The sequence below is a fragment of the Penicillium cosmopolitanum genome, assembly GCF_028827165.1.
Source record: "Penicillium cosmopolitanum strain IBT 29677 chromosome Unknown utg000013l:1.0-859999.0:1.0-860633.0, whole genome shotgun sequence".
NCBI classification, from domain to species: domain Eukaryota; kingdom Fungi; phylum Ascomycota; class Eurotiomycetes; order Eurotiales; family Aspergillaceae; genus Penicillium; species Penicillium cosmopolitanum.
The window spans coordinates 277,731-299,916 of NW_026622683.1; the positions used below are offsets into that span (position 1 = coordinate 277,731).

The 22,186-nt window shown below is 47.7% G+C and overlaps 9 protein-coding genes across 9 annotated transcripts; 5 read left to right on the top strand and 4 right to left on the bottom strand.

Moving 5' to 3' along the window:
• Positions 1-113: 113 nt before the first annotated feature.
• On the top strand, positions 114-1,946 carry N7509_014084 (multicopper oxidase; the record flags this gene model as incomplete). Its single annotated transcript, XM_056638721.1, has 1 exon — positions 114-1,946. The coding sequence occupies one exon, from the start codon at positions 114-116 to the stop codon at positions 1,944-1,946; it is 1,833 nt and encodes a 610-aa protein (XP_056480710.1).
• Positions 1,947-2,234: 288 nt separating this feature from the next.
• On the bottom strand, positions 2,235-2,731 carry N7509_014085 (uncharacterized protein; the record flags this gene model as incomplete). Its single annotated transcript, XM_056638722.1, has 2 exons — positions 2,235-2,446; positions 2,515-2,731. The coding sequence occupies 2 exons, from the start codon at positions 2,729-2,731 to the stop codon at positions 2,235-2,237; spliced, it is 429 nt and encodes a 142-aa protein (XP_056480711.1).
• Positions 2,732-4,011: 1,280 nt separating this feature from the next.
• Positions 4,012-4,806, top strand: N7509_014086 (2-deoxyribose-5-phosphate aldolase; the record flags this gene model as incomplete). The annotated part of the gene is made up of 1 exon (XM_056638723.1): positions 4,012-4,806. One exon carries the CDS (start codon positions 4,012-4,014, stop codon positions 4,804-4,806), a length of 795 nt encoding a protein of 264 aa, XP_056480712.1.
• A 1,213-nt stretch (positions 4,807-6,019) lies between these two features.
• On the top strand, positions 6,020-7,807 carry N7509_014087 (cytochrome P450; the record flags this gene model as incomplete). The annotated part of the gene is made up of 6 exons (XM_056638724.1): positions 6,020-6,226; positions 6,279-6,395; positions 6,457-6,559; positions 6,620-6,682; positions 6,737-7,336; positions 7,401-7,807. 6 exons carry the CDS (start codon positions 6,020-6,022, stop codon positions 7,805-7,807), a joined length of 1,497 nt encoding a protein of 498 aa, XP_056480713.1.
• A 2,754-nt stretch (positions 7,808-10,561) lies between these two features.
• Positions 10,562-11,632, top strand: N7509_014088 (Glutamate-cysteine ligase catalytic subunit; the record flags this gene model as incomplete). The annotated part of the gene is made up of 2 exons (XM_056638725.1): positions 10,562-10,672; positions 10,736-11,632. The coding sequence occupies 2 exons, from the start codon at positions 10,562-10,564 to the stop codon at positions 11,630-11,632; spliced, it is 1,008 nt and encodes a 335-aa protein (XP_056480714.1).
• Positions 11,633-11,674: 42 nt separating this feature from the next.
• N7509_014089 (MFS transporter) lies at positions 11,675-13,158 on the bottom strand (the record flags this gene model as incomplete). Its single annotated transcript, XM_056638726.1, has 2 exons — positions 11,675-12,700; positions 12,754-13,158. 2 exons carry the CDS (start codon positions 13,156-13,158, stop codon positions 11,675-11,677), a joined length of 1,431 nt encoding a protein of 476 aa, XP_056480715.1.
• A 1,284-nt stretch (positions 13,159-14,442) lies between these two features.
• On the bottom strand, positions 14,443-15,125 carry N7509_014090 (uncharacterized protein; the record flags this gene model as incomplete). Its single annotated transcript, XM_056638727.1, has 2 exons — positions 14,443-14,850; positions 14,997-15,125. The coding sequence occupies 2 exons, from the start codon at positions 15,123-15,125 to the stop codon at positions 14,443-14,445; spliced, it is 537 nt and encodes a 178-aa protein (XP_056480716.1).
• Positions 15,126-15,951: 826 nt separating this feature from the next.
• N7509_014091 (cytidine deaminase) lies at positions 15,952-16,739 on the top strand (the record flags this gene model as incomplete). Its single annotated transcript, XM_056638728.1, has 5 exons — positions 15,952-16,108; positions 16,150-16,283; positions 16,387-16,472; positions 16,546-16,627; positions 16,698-16,739. The coding sequence occupies 5 exons, from the start codon at positions 15,952-15,954 to the stop codon at positions 16,737-16,739; spliced, it is 501 nt and encodes a 166-aa protein (XP_056480717.1).
• Positions 16,740-17,457: 718 nt separating this feature from the next.
• On the bottom strand, positions 17,458-22,111 carry N7509_014092 (vacuolar protein sorting/targeting protein 10; the record flags this gene model as incomplete). The annotated part of the gene is made up of 3 exons (XM_056638729.1): positions 17,458-18,130; positions 18,199-19,400; positions 19,445-22,111. 3 exons carry the CDS (start codon positions 22,109-22,111, stop codon positions 17,458-17,460), a joined length of 4,542 nt encoding a protein of 1,513 aa, XP_056480718.1.
• Between the last annotated feature and the right edge of the window lie 75 nt (positions 22,112-22,186).

The window sequence follows — 22,186 nt, forward strand, 5'->3', positions numbered from 1 at the left end:
CGACCCGTTTCCGACTTATAAGCCATTTTTACCTTTAAGTGGTGCCTGCCTCCTTTCCGCCAGCCATACGCGACACTCGCCTTCCCCCTTCCTTGCAGCCCCTTCCTTGCAGTATGGAAATCCTGCGGGTGTTAATGTTTCGTCTCGCCGCAGTGTTCCTGTGCGCACAATATTGTCATGGGAAGACTGTGACCCTAGACTTCAATGCCACTTGGGTCAATGCAAACCCAGATGGACTTCATGAACGAAAAGTTGTCGGCATTAACGGCCAGTGGCCTCTGCCTGTCATCGAGGTAGATAAAGGCGATCGCTTGATTGTCAACATGTTCAATGGGCTCGGCGACAAACATACTTCAATCCATTGGCACGGGATGTTCCAAAATGGCACCAACAATATGGACGGACCTTCAATGGTGACCCAATGCCCCATTGCTCCCGGTTCCTCCATGACCTATAACTTCACCGTTCCCCAGAACGGCACCTACTGGTATCATTGCCATACGGATGCATGTTACCCGGATGGTTATCGACAGGCTCTGATTGTGCACGATAACCAATCATACTTCAACGATATGTATGATCATGATCTTACTATCACATTGAGTGATTGGTATCATGAGTTGATCGAGGATATTCCATTTATTCGTGTCGAAAACCCTACTGGTGCCGAACCCGTTCCAAACTCTTTCCTCTTCAATGACACCTTGAATACCAATATCGCTGTCGAAGCTGGAAAGACCTACTTAATGCGATTGATTAATATCGGAGCTTTCGTGGCCCAGTATTTTTATATCGAAGATCATACATTCCGCATTGTTGAGATTGATGGAGTATATGTGGATGAGCAGGAGGCCGATACTCTTTACATTGCTGCAGCCCAAAGATACTCCATTTTGGTTACGATGAAGAATTCAACCACACAAAATTACCCCATCGTGACTGTGGCAGACTCGGTCTTGCTGGATGTGATTGACCCATCTCTCCAACTCAATCAAACAAACTGGCTTGAATACAACAGCAGCGCGGCACATCCACAGGCTGTGATGAAGGTGGATGTGGCTTCAGACCTTGTCCCATATGATGATTTAAAACTGGTTCCTCATGACCGAATGCCTCTTCTTCCGGATCCCGATATGACCATTGAGGTTGATGTTATAATGGACAATCTTGCGAACGGTGCAGGCTACGCCTTCTTCAATAATATTTCATATACAAAGCCCAAGGTACCTACGCTGTACTCCGTTCTTTCTTCTGGGAACTACTCGACCAATTCCGAGATTTATGGAGAGTTCACCCATCCATTTGTTCTGGAGCATAATCAGGTCATTGAAGTTATCCTCAACAACCAAGATACCGGCTCTCATCCATTCCATCTGCATGGCCATAATTTCCAAATGGTCAGCCGAACTCCCTCATACGGACCCAATTTCTACGATTTCGCCGATGGTGACCCGGTCGCGTACAATGCGACTGAGAATCCTTCTAGCAGCTTCCCGGCCTATCCTGCAAGACGAGATACCTTTGTTGCACCACCGCAGGGTAACTTTGTCGTCCGATTCGTCGCCGACAACCCCGGTGTTTGGCTCTTCCATTGCCACATTGACTGGCATCTGATGCAGGGTCTCGCAATGTCATTCGTCGAAGCTCCGAAGCAAATTCAGGAGCAAATGTCGCTGACAGACAGTCAAGTCAACGTTTGCAAAGCTGCCGACGTCGCCTATGAGGGCAATGCAGCAGGTAATACTGATGATCTACTCGATCTCACTGGGCAGAATAGACAGCTGCCGTGGTTACCTGCTGGATTCACGACAAAGGGTATCGTTGCGATGGTGTTTTCGTGTGTTTCTGCATTCTTGGGAATGGCATTTATCACTGTTTACGGCATATCCGGTATTCAATCCAAAAAGGAGGAAACATCCCAGGCCACCGAGGGCAATGAGTCATGAATTTTGGGCACTTTATTTTAGAACCTTTTTTTACAAATATTTCTCCATTTTGCGCCATTACGTATCACGTCACGTATTCTGGGAACATTAGACCACTATATTAGGAGTAAAGACTGATTCCAAAGGATCACAAATAAGTGCTGGTGCGGAGATCTCTATGCAGGTGGCCTAAAATGAAAGGTGAAAGCTGGCAGGTTCAGTTGCTCCGAAGCGCTGAAAAAGCATCATACAAGCCGAATATGTCAGACACCAGATTATATCGGGGCGTCTTCAGCTAAAAAGAAGCGTTCACCCGGACTCGGATCCACCTGAAGTATATGGTGGCGGCCCATCCGAGTTCGAGTCGGTCACTACAGATATCTCAAGACTAAAGAGGTGACACATTTTGAGCTTGAACGCATAGTCCAACGTGTTGTCGTTTGGATCATCGACTTCCAGAGTAAATCTCATCCTTTCTATGATCCTTTCTTCGGCATTAAATACATACCCACGGACTTTTGCTAGCAATGAAAGTTGTTGCTGGATATCCCAATTATGGTGCCGCTTTCCTCTCTCATGGAAATCTCACATTGAGAGGTCTCGCGAAGTTCAGTTTCTTTAGCAAGAAGGGCTAGCAGGTTGGAACCGTCGGCATCAGCCCCTCCCGACTGCCGCCAAGAATCGATGCGACCCCATTGAAGATATTCAAAGCCATCAGGTACACTGAATTCGTGCTCCTTAAAGCTGGGCTCCTTGGCGCTTTCCCCCTTGGACTTTTTCCGAATGCCGAAAATTGCTTTCCACATTTCGGGGTTGAGGCACGCTTTGAAGATTTCAATAATACGGATGCTGGGTCTATTTTGATGGAATTCTGCTGGGGATGTATGAGAGCAGAAAGGGAGCTACGTGAAGGAAAGTTGAGCTCATAATATATGCAGTCATATCGGCGTCGCAACGTATCCAGCCGAATCCAAAACGGAAAACAAATGTCAAGGTCTTACAGACAGAATGATTCCCTGGTCCAATCTGACATCCTCTAACCACGGAACACTTGAACTCAAGGTTTGCAGTACATATCATGCTTCAGACTCGAACATTTATAAATATAAACGACGGGATCTCTAGGGTCTAAACTTGAAATATTAGGCGTCTAACAAGTACTTGGTTACCACGGTTCTCATATTGAAGTGCACACAGCTCTCCTGGTAATAGACTGCGTAGAGAAAGGCTAAATTATTCTATATTTTGTGGGATGAGCAGTGTTTACAGGTTTTACCTTACTTCCTTATTGTTTTTCTTTTCTTTTTGCATGATACGCAATCTCAGCTTCGATCTCGGTATTTTTAATGCGAGTTTCGAACGGGAGATCCCGAAACTCGGCATGCGCAGATTGCGAATCGGGCGGCTCTCGCCTTGATTCGACGCCAAAAAAAGATCGGAGCGTACCGTATTGGCATTACTGTGACTCTTTTGGATTTTAATCCTGTCGGAGGATTATCACAAGAGAAGAGGAGCAACGGAAACGGTATTTTTGGGTCTTGAGTGTGAGAGTAAAAGCGAACAGTGGGAAAAAGTATGCTCAGCCTCAGATCAAACACCATCTTTTTCCCCATCACCAAGCTCGATTTTAACGCTGGCAGTCGGAGTGCGGATTGTATCATCATCGACCGAACGAGGACAGGCAGGGAAGGGCAGCCATCGACATGTGATCAAACATACACCGATCGCCGCTGCACCACGATGCCCGCCTTTAGCACGTGACTTCCTGTTTCACAAAATCAGTTGGGATTAAAGGATTTCCTGGCTTATTATTGTTTGGCCTGTGAAATACTCCCCAGATTCAGGATTGTTGTGGCACTTTCAGAGGAAGTGTGTGAATCGGGATGCGGCATCTACAAACACACCCGAAAGAGGCAATCATTCCGGCGGAACGACGGGAACTCACCACTCCGCCGGGACAACGCTGACCACGAAGTATAAAGACCCCCGCTGATCGAGTTCAAACTGATGATATAGTCTCCAGACAGGATCTAATATTGAATCTGCCAATCTACTAGATCAAATCAACCATCTTTTACCGACCAACATGACATCCACTACCAACGCCAACACGATCACCGTGACCCTCCCCCAGCTGGCCAAAATGATCGACCACTCTCTCCTTCACCCAACCATGACAGATGCCGAAATCATCAACGGATTACGCATCTCGAAAGACTGCAATGTTGCCACCGCCTGCGTCAAGCCATACCTCATCCCCCTCGCCAAGCGCGAGCTCGCCGGCTCCGACGTCAAGGTCTGCCCGGTGATCGGATTCCCCCACGGCAACAGCACGACGGAGATCAAGGTGATCGAGGCGAGCGCAGCAGCTGAGGCGGGCGGAGCTGAGATCGACATGGTGGTGAACATTGGCAAGGTCCTCGGTGAAGATTGGGAATACGTGAAAGCCGAGATTGCCGCGATCAACGCGGCAGTTGTCAGCCGGGGCGCGATCTTGAAGGTGATCTTTGAGAACGACTATCTCCGACCGGAACATATCATCCGACTGTGTGAGATATGCACAGAGATCGGGGTTGCGTTCGTGAAGACCTCGAGTGGGTATGGATTCGTCAAGCAGAGCGATGGATCATATAACTATTTGGGAGCGACGGTGTCGGATCTCAAGCTTATGCGAGAACACTCCGGACCTGAGATTCAGATCAAAGCGGCTGGTGGAGTTCGCTCGCTTGATGATCTATTGCATGTGATGAGCTTGGGAGTTACAAGGATTGGCGCGACGGCGACAGTGGCCATCTTGGACGATGCGAAGAAGAGGGGAATTGGAATGGAGCCAACCTCAGTGAAGTTTAAGCCGATGGTCGAGAAGGCTGGGAGCTACTGAGATACTGAAGGCTAAAGCGGAAAATGGAAAAAGAACAACCGAGAGCATCGCGAAAAGAAGAGTCAGTGATGGATAGGACAGGTGGTGCCAGGGTCAGCACAAATTAGTATGGTGTGCCTTCAACCAATCCAAGCTTCTACTGCTGCCACTTTCAAAAACGGCACAGGGCGGATTTATGCGACTTCAACCTTGGAACGTTTGAAAGTTCTATCTTATTTTTCTCATTCATTCAATAATATTTTCTCAGACACTAGGACTGGAGCTTTTGTAGTTTTGGACCTTGATGATGGAAAATGATTTAACCTGACACCAGAGGCAAAGCTTGAAGCTAAATGGGGATCTCAGTGGGTAAGAGTGCATTCTTATCTATGGATTTGGCGCAAAGTTCACCAAGCCTGGGGCTAGTAAGCCAGATGCATGATTTCCGAATCGATCCCTTCAAGCCAAAAGTTCTTTCGAAACAGACTCCGAGTTGATGAATGACAATGCCATCTCTTCTGAATGTATCAGGCTCAGATGTGTAGAGCTTGGCAGCCACTTTATGTACAGAATTTCACTCCCAGAAAGGGTATGGTGAAGTGCCAACAAGTTCATAACACTAGTAGCTGAATACTCACCTCGTTAGCACGAATAGTTCCAAAAGATTCAGCGAATTCCGCCCGAAATTCTCTCTTTGTATGGGATTTTCAATTCAGACACAAATTCGGTTCGCTATACCGCGTAAATTCGCCATACCTAACCGTGTACGCTATATCTAGGGATTATTTATAGTACAGAGTACGTGTACATATAGGCTTTGCGGGTTTTGTTCATCCGATCATAATTTTCCTCGAGCACTGCCCTTTCGACGGAGATTCATTGGGTAGTACCGAGGATCAGCGGACCCCTGCGCATGCCGCGTTTATGTACGGAGTACTATGTATATTTATGAGGAGTTATTAAACTATCCCCGGTCATTTGCCGAATGGACTAGTACGCAATCTGCTTCACTCTGGGTCATCGAACCAATAATGAGGATGGTAAACAATGGTGAGTCATTCTTACTCAAGGTTACTCCACTTTGCTGTGGCGCGAAGAATTAAACAATTGGCGCACGTGACTTATGGATCTGTTGCACAGAAAATACTATATGGTATTTAAGAATCTCATCCAAACTTCATCCTGAAATATATTGTCTAACCCTCCAGATATATACGTTATTGGACCAGTCATGATGACCGGATTCCTGGACAAAGAAGTTTTCGGTAATTATATGCTGCCCTCGGCCGTCTTGGGCTTGTTTGTGATTCTGATATGGTGTTGGTCGACAAAATCGACAATCCCAACTGTCAACTCATATTCTGGCGATATCGCTTTGAAGAAGGCCCATTCGGAATTTATGACAAACGCTAGGGGCCTGATCAAAGAAGGAATTGAGAAGGTAAAATAAATTGACCCAAACATATATTCAGTTTCTGACCCCCATGCTTCAGTTCAACGGCCCGTTTCGAATTATCACCACTCTTGGCTCCAGAGTCATTCTCCCAGCATCTTATACGGAATGGCTGAAGAATTGTTCCGATTTAGATCACCAGGAGCTGGTCCATGACGTACGTTAAAGCTCCCTTAACCGCAAGGATACGAAAATTGACGACGAAGCCTACTATCTAGGAATATTTCGCAGCGTACCCTGGCATGGAGGGACAGAAGGTTGTCACTGATCCGAGGAAGATTCTCATCGACGTCACCAAGAAGAAATTGAATCAGAATAGTCGTATGTGGAATGTTCATTGTCTATTTTGAAAAATGGCCATCCTGACCCGGACTTGTTTAGAGTGTGAATTGTTCTCAGATCACCTCGCAGAGGGCCTGAAAGAAATCTGGATGGAAGACTATGGTATTTCCCCACAGCCCCTGTCATTTTTGAATTCTGACTGACTTGTTTCTTAAGACTGGCAAGCCGTTGATTGGTCTCAGCACGTTATTCGTTTCGTTGGGCGAATGTCGGCATCTGTCTTCGTCGGCCCGGAACTAGCTCGTGATCCTAAATGGCAGGAGCTTATTATGGCGTCTACTTTGAATACCTTTATGGGAGTTCGATCACTCCGCGCCTGGCCTGCTTTCCTCCGCCCAATTGTTCATTGGTTCTTGCCAGAACTCAAACAATGCCGGAAGCAAATGCGCCTCGCTCGTTCTATGCTGCAGCCAATCTTCGAGCAAAGGGCTTACAGCAAATCCACCTCCTCTGAAAGCCATAAGGCAGAAAAGTTTGATGATACTATACAATGGCTCGAGGAGGTTGCTGCTGGCCGCCCCTACGATGCCGCTGCCGCGCAAATAGCATTTGCAATTAGCGCAATGCACACAACTTCTGAGCTACTCAAGCAAGCCTTGTTGGACATTTGCATGCATCCAGAATTGATTCCAGATATCAGATATGAAGCAAGTAAGGCAGTTGAAGATAGTGGATGGTCGACTGCTGGCGTTTTCAAAATGAAGCTTCTCGACAGTGTTGTGAAGGAGACACAAAGGCTGAAGCCTGGATCATTAGGTATGTGGCCGCTTCTACTGACTGGTCGCATGTTGATTCAGTGTGCTAATATGGTTCACGATAGTGAATCTGGAGCGAAAGGTGTTGCGGGACGTTGTCCTTCCAAATGGCATGACGATTCCCCGTGGAACTAACATTGCCGTTGATTCGTCTATGATGTGGGATCCCGCTATCTATCCCGATCCTTTTGTTTATGACGGCTACCGTTTCCTTCGGCTACGTGAATCTGGCAATACAGGTGCAGCATTAGCTTCTTCGAGCCCGGAGCATATCGCCTTCGGGATTGGGAAGCCAATCTGCCCTGGTAGGTTCTTTGCCAGTAATGAAGTCAAGATTGCACTGGCCAAGATTCTGTTGACTTACGATGTTCGACTACCGGAAGGAACCAAGCCAAAGGTTGTTGAAATGGGATTTGAAATGTTGAGCGACTTGAGCGCGAAGTTGGAAATTAGGAAACGACCGGGCTTGTAAAACATGACAACATTCTCAGCAATCAATTCAAAGACCTTGTTAGAATTCACGACTAGACACGTTGTAAAATGTTTGGCGCTGCCTTTTGATTCTGACCACCTCAGGAAATAAGGCATTGAATATTAAAATTGTAAAATGGCAAATTATTTGGGATGAAAACTTAAATTCGCTTCTGAGGTTCTTTATTCCATGTTGCCTCTGGCGGTGGTCGAGTGATGACAGATAAACACCCGGGATCAAATTGCACTTGGGTGGGCCTTAGCTGCGACGGTGAGGTCATTACTTTGCCGAAGGGTGTATTCCAGATGTGGCAGAACGAGTTTTACTGGTTAGATGGCACAGTTACGCTTCACGAGAATGAGGGAGCGGCAGACTATAATCTGGGGATCACGCCTGTAATCTGGGAGGAAGTTCACGCGGACATCAATCAAAAGCCGAGTGCTGCAGACTCTATTGTCCGCTACAGTTTGAGTCGGCACACTGGGGACTTTTGCGGGCCTGTTCCTCAGTACGTAACGAACAATGCGACTGCAGACCGTTATCGAGTGCGTCAAAGGAGCCAAGTCTGCTTGAAAAGAGTATAAAAACTATGGTTATGCCAATAGCCTTGAGACTCTTGACAAAAGTTTATCCTTGATCAAATACACTTACAGTCCAGTTGTATGGAACCGTAGCAAGCTGATCACCACCTAGGTCTTCGCATCACTTTCTGGTCAATGCTAACACGTCCTTGGTGACCATCGCCCGGTCCCTTCCCTTTTCTCTCTTTTTTTCTTTTTGGAAACGGAATAGTCCGTTATTCCATCACCAATCCGTGTATATTAGATTCTGCAATCGCCTTGAAGGCGCGTGAGGAGCTCAGGTACTCACAGAGATCAGCATACGAAGTAGCGAATCAGGCAAAGGAAATAGCATCGCTCAACGAAAGTAATATCTTGAGGAGATTAAGAAGAAAGATAGGATGGACAGCTGGATAGACCGGTGTAAGCGTGGATGCCCGGAAGGGTGCCATGGGTGTAAGGTATCCACGAATGGTAACAACACCAGTCCGTTACATACGTGGTCATATGGTCCTGCTGTTACGCAAGAAGCGAGTGGAATGTGAACGCGATCGTGGGTCGGACCAAAAATAACAAATTTCGGAACAGAACTGTACGGATTACCGATCGCATGAGATCCTGATTGCGGAGCACTGTGTTGATCCTTTTGTGGATCTCAAAAAGTGTAGCAGATCATTTCTGTATAAGGAGCTACTACTATTTTGCTACCCAAGAAATTTCCCGAGCGAGATGAAGTGATTTTCATCCCCGAAGCGCGTTAACTGACTACTAGTTGACACTGCGGGCAAAACCCTGCTGGACTTTTGGACGCGTCACACATTGCTAACGCGTAGCGATATTGATATTTAGGTTAATTTAGGAATGTGATAGCCCAAATAAAAGCTCTTCTCGAATGATATCCACTATCGCCTTACGTCATCCAATGTCTCAGATCAATCAATGATCGTCGTTCTAAGACCCTAATTTCCTGCAGCTGAAGGCGATATGGATACGTGATCGAATCCAGAAAAGTGGATTCGGAATTGTCACAATCAGAAATAGGGGGCATTTAGAAATTCAGAAGTTGCCATATTGGTGGACTTGCTACTTGCTTCGAGGGCGTCGGCTTTTCAATCAACTATTCGTACAGCTACAGATTTGTGGAAATGGGTCTAGCGTTCGTGAGAGTCTGGAACCAACGGAAATAGATCCTGCTAACATGTTACCAGCTTGGAAGGGTCCCCTTTGAACTGGAAGGATTCCGAAAACGCAGGCCCCCTCGCTCGCCGATATGCTGCAAAGGTTAGCTCATGATTTGATTGCGCTCACTCTCGCGAACGCCCAACTTAAAAGCTCTTAACAGCAAATACTGGCACTGTGGCTGAAGCAAAGGCATCGACACGATTCCGATTCACTATGGGGTGATGAGGTAGGTTAACAATAAATCATGATAGCCCTGAGCAAATCCTGATATTACCAACCACAGATAGAATTCTCGCTAGTTGACTTGGACGCGAAATTGTCGCGAGCAACCATGCTCTTAGACCAGGAACGTGTTATAAAAAGCTGGGAGAAAAGGAACATTTGTCAAGAAAATCAGTGGGTGAATTATTCTACAAAGTCACAGAACCTTCTTCTAATGAATGCCTAGTGGATTGCTGCAATGGGAATGGGCGTCCTACGTTGTGGAATCAACCCCAGTAAAACCATACTCAGGACGCATATCAGACTTGATCCACGTCGAGACAAATATGCGATGCAGGTATGCTTTAAGTTAATCATGCATGTTTTGATTTTGTTCGCTGATTTTTTCTAAAGGCGAGAGCTAATTGAGAGCTTCCTTGGGCCGCATCAACGTGCAATGTCTCTTTCCATGTTCCCCCGAGCTGGAACAAAAGATGCATGGACAACGCCCAGCCATCCAATTAAGGTACTCTGCGCACAACCTCGTTATACGACTCTGGCAGAAAAAGTCAAAAGTCGTGCTGGAGATCGTGTGAAAACATGGCTTCCCATATACCGAGACCGCCTTACACAGTCTCCGTTTGTTGATGAAGAGGTAAATGGACACGAAAGAGAAAACCGCGTTTGTCTGGATCAACTAGATATGGGATTAGGATGCTGTAGTATCCAAGCAACCTTTCAAACTTCTAATGAATCTGAGGCGAGATGGTTACATGACCAGTTAATTCCGCTGGGCCCTATATTTATCGCCATGACCGCCGCAACACCGGCCTGGAAAGGTTACTTGGTTAACTCTGATTGTCGATGGCAGAGATATGGGGACTTGCTGGATGATCGGTCGCCCGATGAGAAGGACTGCATTGTATGTCATTTCACTTGCACCCTGTGGCCTCGCCTGAGCTGACACTGAATCCGCTATGTCTAGCCTCCGCGATGGACCTGGAAACAAAGTTATATTTCTGCAGAGCAACCATCTGGTTTAAAAAGCCACGAAATGTTACATCCAATTGATAATGACGTCCGGGGATATCTTACTGACGGCGGGATGGATGCTTTTTTAGCAGATCATTTCATGTCGATTCTCACAAGGGATCCTCTTTTGCTCACCGAAGCGGACTTGAAAAATCTGGACCCCCCTGAAACGCAGCTTTTTGAATCTCTATATGGTTGCGTTTGGCACCCCGTGAGATTCAAGCCACCAACTAGTGATCGCGGCCCAGGTTGGCGAGTCGAGTTTCGACCAATGGAAACCCAGCTAACAGATTTCGAAAATGCTGCTTTCGCGATTTTTGCATATCTTGTTTCTCGGGCTATCACCGTTCTTCGCCTGAACTTTTACATCCCGGTTGAAAAGCTAGGCGAGGCATGGGCTTCATGTCAAGAGCGTGGAGCAGCCATTGATGGGCGCTTCTGGTTTCGAAAAACAGGATGGCTTTCTAGTTCGAACCAAATTAATCCTGACATCATTCGCATCCTTTCGCAGCACGGCTATCATTACAGTGGCAAAGAGAAATACGCTCAAATGACTGTCAATGAGATAGTTAATGGAGAAGGTACTATCGATGGCTTTCCAGGCTTGCTATGGATGGTCCGTTGCTACTTCGAGTATGTCGGAGTCCCCGCGAGAGAACAGGGACAGATTGCTCAGTATCTGAATCTCATTCGAGATCGAGCGAGTGGCACAAATCCAACCCCTGCGACTTGGATGAGAGAATTTATCGGTAGCCACAAAGACTACGGGGAGGATAGCTGCGTCAGTGAGACTGTATGCTATGATATGATGAGGGCTATAATCCAGTTGAATGAAAAAATGACAGAATAGATAGTTGTGTTGGGCCCGAATATTACTATATGGACAAAATGCTTAGGTTTCAACGTCTGCATAGGAGCTTGCTGCTCGAAGCCTTCCTCCATACTTCCACAGCATGAAGGGAATCGGACAACCGATGAACAGAGCTATAAAGGCCAAAATGCTATTGCCCCACCCATAGCCCAATGCAGCATACATCTCTGGGCTGAATAGAGGAAAGCCGAACCCCGTGAGGCCACGAAGGATATAAACCGTGCCATTGGCACTAGCAGCGTAGAGCGGGAATGTGTCCAGTAGATAAGCACTCACACATTGGAAGACAATAGTTGCTCCCATGAGTGGTAATGCAATCCCAATATCGGGAATAATCCAATGAGCCTTATATTCCGCACTCCAACCATACCAAAACAGCCCAATCGGTACAAGTAGTGAAGCCGGCACCATCATTGGCAGCCGGAACTCGGGTTTTCCTTCGCCATTATTCCGAGCGACTTGTCGACGATAGATGGGGTCGGTTAGAAAAGCACAAATAATAGCACCTCCTAGGTAACCGCAACATGGAGCGATATAATTCAAAGTTCCAATAGAAAGGTCCATTTGGTACTTTTCTGTCCAGAGATCTGAGAAGCTGGATAGAAGAAGATAGATAATTCCGTAAAGATACCCATAGTAACAGGCTAAGCACTGGGCGATAGGCTGGGTGCATAGAAAGTATATCGCGCGGAACAGTGTTCGGCGATAACGCTGATTGAGAGACTCATTTTCGTTGTCAAATTTGGTTCTCCAGGTTCGGGATCCGGATTTCTCAGTCTCTTCAAAATTTGCAATACATTTCCTCTTCTTGCGCTCTAGTAGGACAGGCGCATATGTCTCAGAGGAGAGGGTAAGGCATATCACCAGAGACACTCCTGCAGCGATTGACGTTGCAAAAAAGCACCAGCGCCAGGAAGAGTATTCTGTAATAAAACCGCCGACAATTGGGCCGACACAGGATCCCAGAACAGGGCCCATGCTGACCAAAGCCACAGGTAGCCCGCGTTCTTCTTTGCGAAAGACATCGCCAATGGTGCTGGCTCCCACCTTCGATAAAAGTTAGATGAGAGTATCATTGTGCAATATTTGAGTGAACTTACAGCCAACGATGTACTAGCTCCAACTCCACTTAAAAGTCGAAAAACCAACAGCTGGGTCATTGAATTCGAAAACCCGGCCGCAAGATTGAAAGCTAAGTAGAACAAATTTCCTCCCTGTAGGATTGGTATACGTCCATAAAGCTCACTTAAGGGGCCGAACAAAACAGGCCCGAGGCAGTACATCAACAGGAATAACGAGAGTGCCAATGGCCCCGTGATCGATGAATCGACATCAAATTCCGATGCAATTGTAGTTACCGCGGGTGTCGTGATCGTAGAAGATAGCGGCATTAGAAACAGCGGAATAGTCAAAGAAAAGGTGACCATCCATTTTCGACGTTCTGGCCAGTCATGAGGATGGTCTCCGTCGAACTCAATCAATACCTCCTCAGGCGCTGGTTTCATTGCGCTTCCCTATTTTGATTTTGTGAAGATTCGGGCGAAGTTGACTGCAAAATAGCAGCGGGCGATCAAGTGGCAAACCCTAATCGGAAGACTAGCCCCTATGTACCATTTTTCAATGACGCTAGGGTGGATCGGATCGACAAAGCAAGAAAATGTTAGCTCTGATCGATGTCTTGAACAGGTCCACACGGGTTCGCCGATCAATTCCCGATTTGACCCAGTATATGCCGATCAAGAGATTGTGGAATTTTCGGCCGACAGCGCTGTCGAGGGTAAAAATTGATCAACATTCAATCAAGTCTCGAGACTTCCTCCTTATTGGTCTAAATTTTCCATCTGCTATTTCCAAAGCCAGCTGTCAAATAAGACAGGTAGGTCTTGAATAGAAGGCTCAGCCCATATGGCTCTTCAATGGTGGGTCGAAGAAACATAGGCTTGCTACGAAGTAAATTCTACCATGTACATATTTATCTGACAAAAGAAATAAAATGTATCTCATAAGATAAGGCATTCATTCCTTTGCTATAATCATGAGCGCGTTGGAAATATTACGAGAACTTGGATTTCTCCATTTCCACCCTGTTCTCCTGGTCTGCATAGTGCCGAAGCTCTGGGAGTCTTGGAGAAGGCATCTAATCCCCACGTTCGATGCCAGTCATGGGTACCCAGTACATTAATTTCGTTGTTGATTCTAGGAATGAAGCTATTGCATCCCCGGTTGTGAGGAGGGGCGCTCGAGACCGATGAAGCCGAGCGGCAAAAACATCGCCACGGCTTTGATCAAGGTAACTATGATAATCACACCAATGTCCAGGTGATAATGTGGTACTAGTAAAATTGTTGGCAGTTGGAGACTCCGTCAAATACTAAGCACTTGGTCACTGATAACAAGTTATCATAATTACCATTCCAGTGGAACCTCGATAGGACTCGGTACTTGTAGAATTGAAATTCATGAAGGGAACGGCCCAAACAAGATTGGTATCAGGGAAGTTCCCTAATGCAAGCAAAGATGTTTCTCCGGCTTCAGGCATGCTTCGATTGCTCGTCAGGGTCACCATTGCCTTGTAGCAGACAAAGCTCGCATCTGATTATATAAGTTAAGAGCGTATTTGGTTGTGCTTCAGGCGAGCCTTGGAGCGTTGAAACGCGCCGTTGAGGGTAGGTCTCCTGGATGCTGAAGCCAATCATGGCTTCTGGGGTTGAATCGCGAATTGCCAGTGAGGCTTCATGTGTGTCAAGAGGCCGAAAAATTCGATGTTTTTGCCTTCGATTCGCAGCTGATTAAACATCATGGCATGGAAGATATGCATTTCCGGAACTTCCTTGACAGCATCGAGTAAGTCCCAGGTAGCCGACTGTGTCAGCCATGACTCTCCAGCGCTTTCTAGCAACACCTAGAGGGTCTCGGTCTTCGTACCATTTCTCGATATTAGCACCTGGTTGCAGTACTCGGAACTGATTAGCCCATATGTTACGCAGTTCTGCGGCATATGTCGGGTCCTCTTCTGGCGAGAAGCGAGCTTGAAACCTTTGCAGCATCTCACGAGCCGATTGGTTCACAAGTAGGTGTTGGTAGGTCGCCGGCACGCACGATTCAATGAAGCTGGACAGATTGCCTAGGGCTTTGGCCTGGTCGTGACACTTCTTTTTAGCAAGCTCATGCTCGTGATCCTCCTCTTTCAGTACACCCTACATCTGAATGGGTTTCATGCCCTCCCATTCCTTTTCTTCTGTCCTAGCATCGTCTGTCATTTTGATCTGTAGGACATGGTTCCATGAAACTTTGGCCTTAGGCTCGGGATTACTGAGTATCCGAGCCTCTGCCACATCCTCACTGACTTTAGGGTCAAGGATACCCCATACTTGCAGCGATTCGGCTCTTCTTTCCATGGACTAGTAGGCCACGAGTGCTTGCCTGTCAACATATGAGGTTCGCCGCCCGAGGCTGGCGCATTGAAACCCATAGTGATTGTAGGCAATTGCAAGGCAATTGTCTTGCAGCGGTGTCGAAAGCTGTTGTTGTCGCGACACGTAAGGGTGGGGATGTGGTTCAATTCCGTCAAATTCAGGGGTAACCGGCCGCACCGTCAAGCTCTTCGATTGCGCGTTGAAAATAGCGACAAGCTGGCAAGTGGTTGTGAACAGAGGTTGCGAATAGCTTCAATATTGTATACTGTAATATAGGCCCCTAGTAGTTATATAGGGTATTGTATGGAAATGCGGAAAAGTAAGTTCAATTCAGCGTACTTTTACTAGACAATCAATCTAACAAAGAAAGAAATATGCTGACAGAAACGAATATTTCTCCTGTCAAGTCTAGAATGTCTCAGCACGAAACCCCCCCTTCACTTATACTACTGATAATCGAGATCCAACTTTACCTAAGTAGCATATTGTGAAAGCTTCAAGTTCAAACCTTGGACTTGGAACTCTTCAAGTGATTTCAACCTCCGAGTCGGAGTCAATAATATATATTGCTCTACTACTAGTACCAGGCCCCTTTAAATTCCAGGCCCAATCTTGGGACCTTCGACCTCTAGGGCCCGTGAATTGGAATATCTACAGTTCAAATTCAAAGGTCGAAAAATGCTCTGAGTAAAGTTGAATATTCCGCAAATATTCCCATTAGCCTATTTGGCCTTCCATCTACAGGGATCAGGGTTACACCTAGCACACCGCTCTCGTCGTTGGCCGTTATCACTTATCGCCTTCATTCTTTGTTATCAACTTGACTTCCCCACTTCCTGACAACTACAACGCCAACAATTCAAACAACTTGAAAAGCACAAAATGCCACCCCTTCCAAACGCAGTCACAGCTTCCGAGCTCCAAACTCTCTCATCACGCGCTATCTCCGCCAAAGAAGCCGCCTACTGTACTCCCCTCCTCCCAGCTCCGCCTATCCCCGCGTGCGGGGGAGACCGACTTCTCCTCCGCCTCAAGCTGAGTCTAACTGAGCCGACCAGCTAACCCATTCTTACCTTCTAGGCCCATACTCCAAGTTCCGTGTCGGGGCATGTATCATCACTAACGCGGGCGAGTACATCGTCGGCGCGAACGTTGAGAATGTCGCATATCCGGTTGGAACGTGTGCGGAGCGAGTTGCTTTTGCCACTGCTATAGTATGTTCACTGTTCACCTGGTTGTGTTGTGCAAAGCAGATATATGCACCAATATGCCGAAGCTGCATCAAATCTAAGCTAACATATCGGTGATGTATCGCAGGTCGCCGGACACAAGGATTTCAAGGCTATTGCAGTTGCGACGGATATCAAGCCCGGTGCGTCGCCCTGTGGGATGTGTCGGCAGTAGTAAGTATTCCATTCCATTGCATTGCATTATCCTTGATCTCAATGGTCTGAGTTACTAATTGTGTTATTCCAGTATGCGCGAGTTCACGACGCCCTCGTTCCCGGTTTATATGTATGATGGCGAGGGGAACTACACTGTTAAGACTATGGGCGAGGTAAACACCCACCCCTCTAAAACCTCGCGGTACTAGTGATGCTAGCGATACTGACCTTTTTGTCTCTTAGTTACTCCCTGATTCTTTCGGCCCGGCAGATCTGCCGAAGTAAACCATACCCAACCTACTGGGTCTTTCCGTTTCCATATAATCCTAGCATCAGGTGCGGGCAGCCCAAGTCTAAGGCCTTGACAGCATTCAAGTTACGATCTCATGTCGAACATTGATAGTCAGGGGAGTATGAATACACTTGCTTCTCATGTTTGGAGACTATTATTTAAATGTGTAAAGTAAAACCAAGTTAGCGGCCTGGGAACCTCAGGCCCGGGCATTTACGGGGTGCCGACTCACTCCGTTCCTTTACCTCTATGATACCGGAACAGGTGCTCACCTGGGCAGGCGTAATTGCAGTCCGTACTAATGGAATGGTATAAATGAAGCAGTGAATGAATAATCCAAATCATCTATTAACCTTCAAATTAGATGTTCAAGCTGTCATTTAAATTGACGAGTATTCATTCTATCCATAGCCATAGCAATATCAATAGCCAAAACCACAGTTGAAAAGCGGGTAGGTTCAGCTCTATATCTGCCGATGTATTTGCCCGCATATGCGTACATAGAAGAAAGAAAGAAAAATATCAAACCAGGTCCAAGGGAAAAAAGAAGAAGAAAAAGAAAATAGTAATCCGCATCGCTCATAATGACACATTCCAATAAATTCCATCACATTCACAAACATAACATCACATCACCAAATCTGCCCGAAACATGACACACAAGATAAAGCAGAGATAGATAGATAGATAGGAGTCAGGGTAGCGACTAAACTACGCCTCCTCATCCTCCTCAAAATCCTCCGCCCCAAGCAACTCATCCTCATCATCAACAACATGAGAATAATCGCCCCGTCTCGCAGCAAAAGAACCCCTAGACGCATACGGACGTTGATAACCACCCCTAGAACCAGAACCACGCTTAAACAATCCAACGCCACTCCTCCAAAGACTAGAAACAACCAACGGCAAAGCCTGAGCAACAGCAACAACACCCGCAATAACCGCGACAGGAATAGCAAGGGCAACTTCACGCGCACCACCGGCACCAGAACCAGACCCAGACCCGAAGCCCAGTCCACCCAGACCGGAAGACTCGCCTAGTCTGATTTGACCGAATTTGGCATCCCAGCGCGTATACACAAAATAACCGAACGCAGTAGCTGCGGCTATAGGAATGACGATAGCGAAGAAGAGACCCGCACCACTGATGCCGTGTTTGCGGTCGAATTCTTCTTCCTTGTTCGGGCAGGCGTGCATTGTTCCTCTGTCCATTTCGCCGCGGTCGCCGCCTTGACAGGTTGTTTGTGGTAGACGGCGGTAGCCGGTTGGTTCGTAGTATTCTATTAATTTTGGGTCGGAGGCGCAGGCGAGGCTGTGGTCTGGCTTGGGGAGACCGGGGACTAAACCGCAACTACCGTCTGATTGGATTTCATAGTTGTAGTCACTGTTTGAGTTAGCGGGGGTCCATAGGTGTGTATGAGTCGTTAGTTTGTGGTGGGGGGGTTGGCTTACCATTCAAAGTCTGCGCGGGTACAGGTGCAGTTATTCGCGATGATATGCGAGTGTGGCTCACGCCAATTAACCCAGCACTCAGCATCAGTCTTCTTGATATGGTACTGCTCGACATGACCGAAGAGACAATCATCTTCTTGCGAGGGGTGTTTCGGCGTCCACAGATCGAAATCCTTGCTCGCTTCGTCCGAGTCGATATCCGCACATGTCCGACTCCACAAACCGCTGAAATCGAGGTTGATAGTGGCCATCTTCGCGGAGGAGGAGGACGTGACATCTTTACCCCAGAGCAGGAAATTCTTCGACGTATCCGAGGGCACGGTGGAAATGTCAGTGATGGAGATCTCTGTATCCGAGAATTGGAACTCGGTCCAGGTAGCACCGCGGTTCAAACTGTAGTGAATGACCTTGGTAGGCTCGAGTTCGCGAACAAGGACAACGATGGAGCCAGCGTCGCCGAATTCCCACATATAACGACCCTTCATGACGTTTTGCCAGGAAACTCCACCATCCCTGCTGAGGAAGGTATCCGCCTCGTCGCTAGCGGAGAGATATTCGCCAACGTTACCAACGCCGAGAAGGAGACCGATAGCAGAGCCTGAGTAGAATGTATCTCGCCAGTCGCGACGCTCTGTATAGCCATGGATATGCAGGGCACAGTCTTCCGTGCCATGGCCCTGTCCAGCAACGCAGTCGTATTTCTTATTATCGAGATCCCGAACCGGAGGCGAGAGGAACGCCCACTGTCCACCGTCATTGTGAGTAGCGACAGTGCGCAACTTTTTCGATTCGGATTTGCTCTTCACCTCATCCCGATTCACAACGATGTTGGCAATGGCAACACCTTCGAGATTGGCAATGTGCTCATAATCAATGTATCCAAAGTCATTCTCACTCAAGCCCTCCAAACTGGAAATGAAATAAGTACCGTTGCTATTACTCTTGACCAGTGAGCCAAACTTATGCCCAGGCTCGCCGTTCGCCTCAACATTCATGAAAAGCGCATGCTTAGATCCGGGGACGGCAGTGTACTGCTTAACATCGCCGAAAGCAAGGTTATGCGGGAAATGGGCCTGCGCGAAGACCTTTCCATCCATACTGGTGCTGACATTCAAAAACTCATGCTGTTCAGTCGGGTATGTCGCGACAACGAAGAAGCCGTCCATAGTGACGAATCGGGCAATATTCTCAAAGATAACATCCTCGGCGCGAGCCAGTCACGCTCCGGATCGCCGTCGTTGGTAACGAGTTGTCGGTCATTCTTGACTAGCTCGTTTTGGTACTTTTCGCAAATGATGAGATGTTCCGTGCCTTCGACGTTGGGCTGGTATCCGAATACGCATTGTCCGACCCCACTGACCAATTGCTTCCAATTGTTGCCAGAGTTGGTGCTGATGTAGGCATCCATGGCGCAGGAGGCACCATCACTTCCGTCACAATCGTCGGATCCCATCCAAATCACCCAGTCCATGTTCTTCTCGTGGAAAGCCAGTGGACTGATGTACTTGTCGATGTACTTGGTTGGTCTATCAGCACCGGAATGGAACTTCGCTCCGCGATTGGTGGTGTACCAGACTTTCTTCTTGTCGGTTAAGAAATACGCGCCGTCGGTGTAGTGATGATGCGGGATCATCTCGGTGATACTCTCCCCCTTCAGTTGGGACGGTTGTTCCCACTTTTTGCCATGGTCGTGGGTGATCCAGAGTTGGCCATTGGCGGCAAGTTGGAAGATCGTCTCGTCGTCTCCGTTACTGCTAGATTGTCGTTCAAGGTAGAAATATGTCTGTCTGGCCGAGTTGAACAGCTGCGGCTTGCCAACACGAATCTTGCCATCGGCGACGGGAGCACCGGTCGAATTTCCACAGGGCTGTTCCACATCTTTGTCGAGACTTTCGCCACCTTCCCGGATACAGGTGTCACCGGGAATCAATCGCCAGCCCGACGGACCGACGAAGGTATCGTCTGGCTTTTTGCACGTATCGGCAGGGGTGTGCAGAGAGACAGCAGGGAGGCAGCGCTTTCCATCATCGCTACGCTTGAAGTTATAGTCACATTCAAAGTCCTCGGCGGTGCATTTGCAGTTCTCAGCCTTGGGAGAGTCGATGGTAAACTCGTCCTTGATAAAGCATTCCGCATCGGATTTGCGACGACGGAAGACCTGCTTGTGACCCATCAGGCAGTCGGGCTCACCCTTCTCATCCAAACGAGCCACCCAGTCCTCGAAATCATCCTTGTCACACTTGCGCTCGTGAAGCTCGTCAAAGTCAAGCTGGTAGATGTGGAACTTGGGTTCTTTCGTCATGCCAACAAGCACGAACTTCAGGCTAGTCGAGTCCGGCGTGGTCGTGATGAAGAGGGGCTTGATATCGTGCTTCAGCTTGAGCGTCTCCCACTCTTTGCCATGGTTGATCGAGTACCGGACTTCATCGGTGGCATCACCGTCGTCTTTGACAGCGACGATAACACCTCCGTGGTCGCCAAATTCGAACCGGTGAGGTCCTTTGAGTGCCTGTCGCCAAGTCACACCGGCATCGTCGGAAACATAGAGATTGCCCTTTGAGTATTTCTCCAGATAATCACCAGTATTACCCACTCCCATGACAAGTCCAGGCGCCGGACTCGAGAACATCCGACCAAGGGCCACCAATTCATGCAATTCCACATACGAGGTCAGCGAGTGGATATGTAACGGATCCCCATCAGCCTTGAGAGAACTAAACGTCCTCCCATCATCAAAACTGATCTTGGTAGTGAGTTTCTTCTTCTCACTAGGATCCTCTTCAACATCTTCCCAATTCTCAACCGTATTCACCATCACAATGCCCTGAATATCCGCCAACTTCTCAAAATCGACATTCCCCTTAACATTGCGATTCGTATGCTCGATATTCGGATTGAAATAAGTCCCATTCGAGTTCGACGTGAAGAACACACCAACAGGATTCTCATTCAAAACAGTCTGAACATCAACCTGGATACTGTAATTCGTACTTTCCAGAATAGTATACCCATCCTGTTCCAGTCGATGTCCCCCAAATTCCGCGCGATGCCACTCCTTCGAATCATCACTGATATAAAGCGTCTGCTCCAACGTCCCCCTAGACTGAAGCGCAACAACAATATACTTCTTAACAGCAACCATTCGAATCTCAACACCAGGCACCGGCCGCCCACGATCAAGATTAATCTCAACCCCACCATCCTTGAAAAAGTCATCGGACGCGATCAAACGCCTGCGGAAAAAGGCCTCTAACCCTCCGTCCTTCCGACCAGTCACGACACACATAATTCGGTCAGCGAGTTTCTTCACGGACTCAGATTCCAAATCCCGACCGAATTCAGGCGTTCCAGTCGCCCAGGTACAATCAAACGTATCCTCATCCTTAGCCAATTTCTTGACCGTCTTAAAATCATCAAGCGTATAATACGCCGTCGGAAGACACCCATGAACCGAACAATCGCGTCCCATAAAGATAACCCTCTTCGCATCGGATCCATGAAACCTCAAGGGCGAATACTTCCTCGAATCATTAGGCGTAGTATCAACCTCGAATGAGTCCCAGGATTTACCGCGATCAGTGGTAATCCAGCCCTTACCGCTCTCGCCAAGGGCATAAGCGCGAGTATCATCAAACGGGTGCGCTTGTAGCATGACGACAGCGCCTTCCATGGCATCGTGGGGTCCTTTGATGATGGACCATTCTTTACCGCCATCTGTGGAGATATATGCGTTTCTTGCGACGGGGTCTTCGAAGATGATGTTGTTTGAACCGGTGAAGTAGAAAAGGTTATTGGGTTGACGGTCGAATTCGGAGGAGTGGGCTTTTAGTTTGTTTTTTCCTCCTTTTGCGATTGTTGGGGTGGTTAGGAGTGCTAGGAGCCCGATTACGAGCAGCAACCACCGTTGGATCATGATTGGGGACGTGTCGGCATCGGAGGGTGGACTCGGAGGTGGAGTGGGAGCCTAGCTGGTGATGACGGAGGTGGA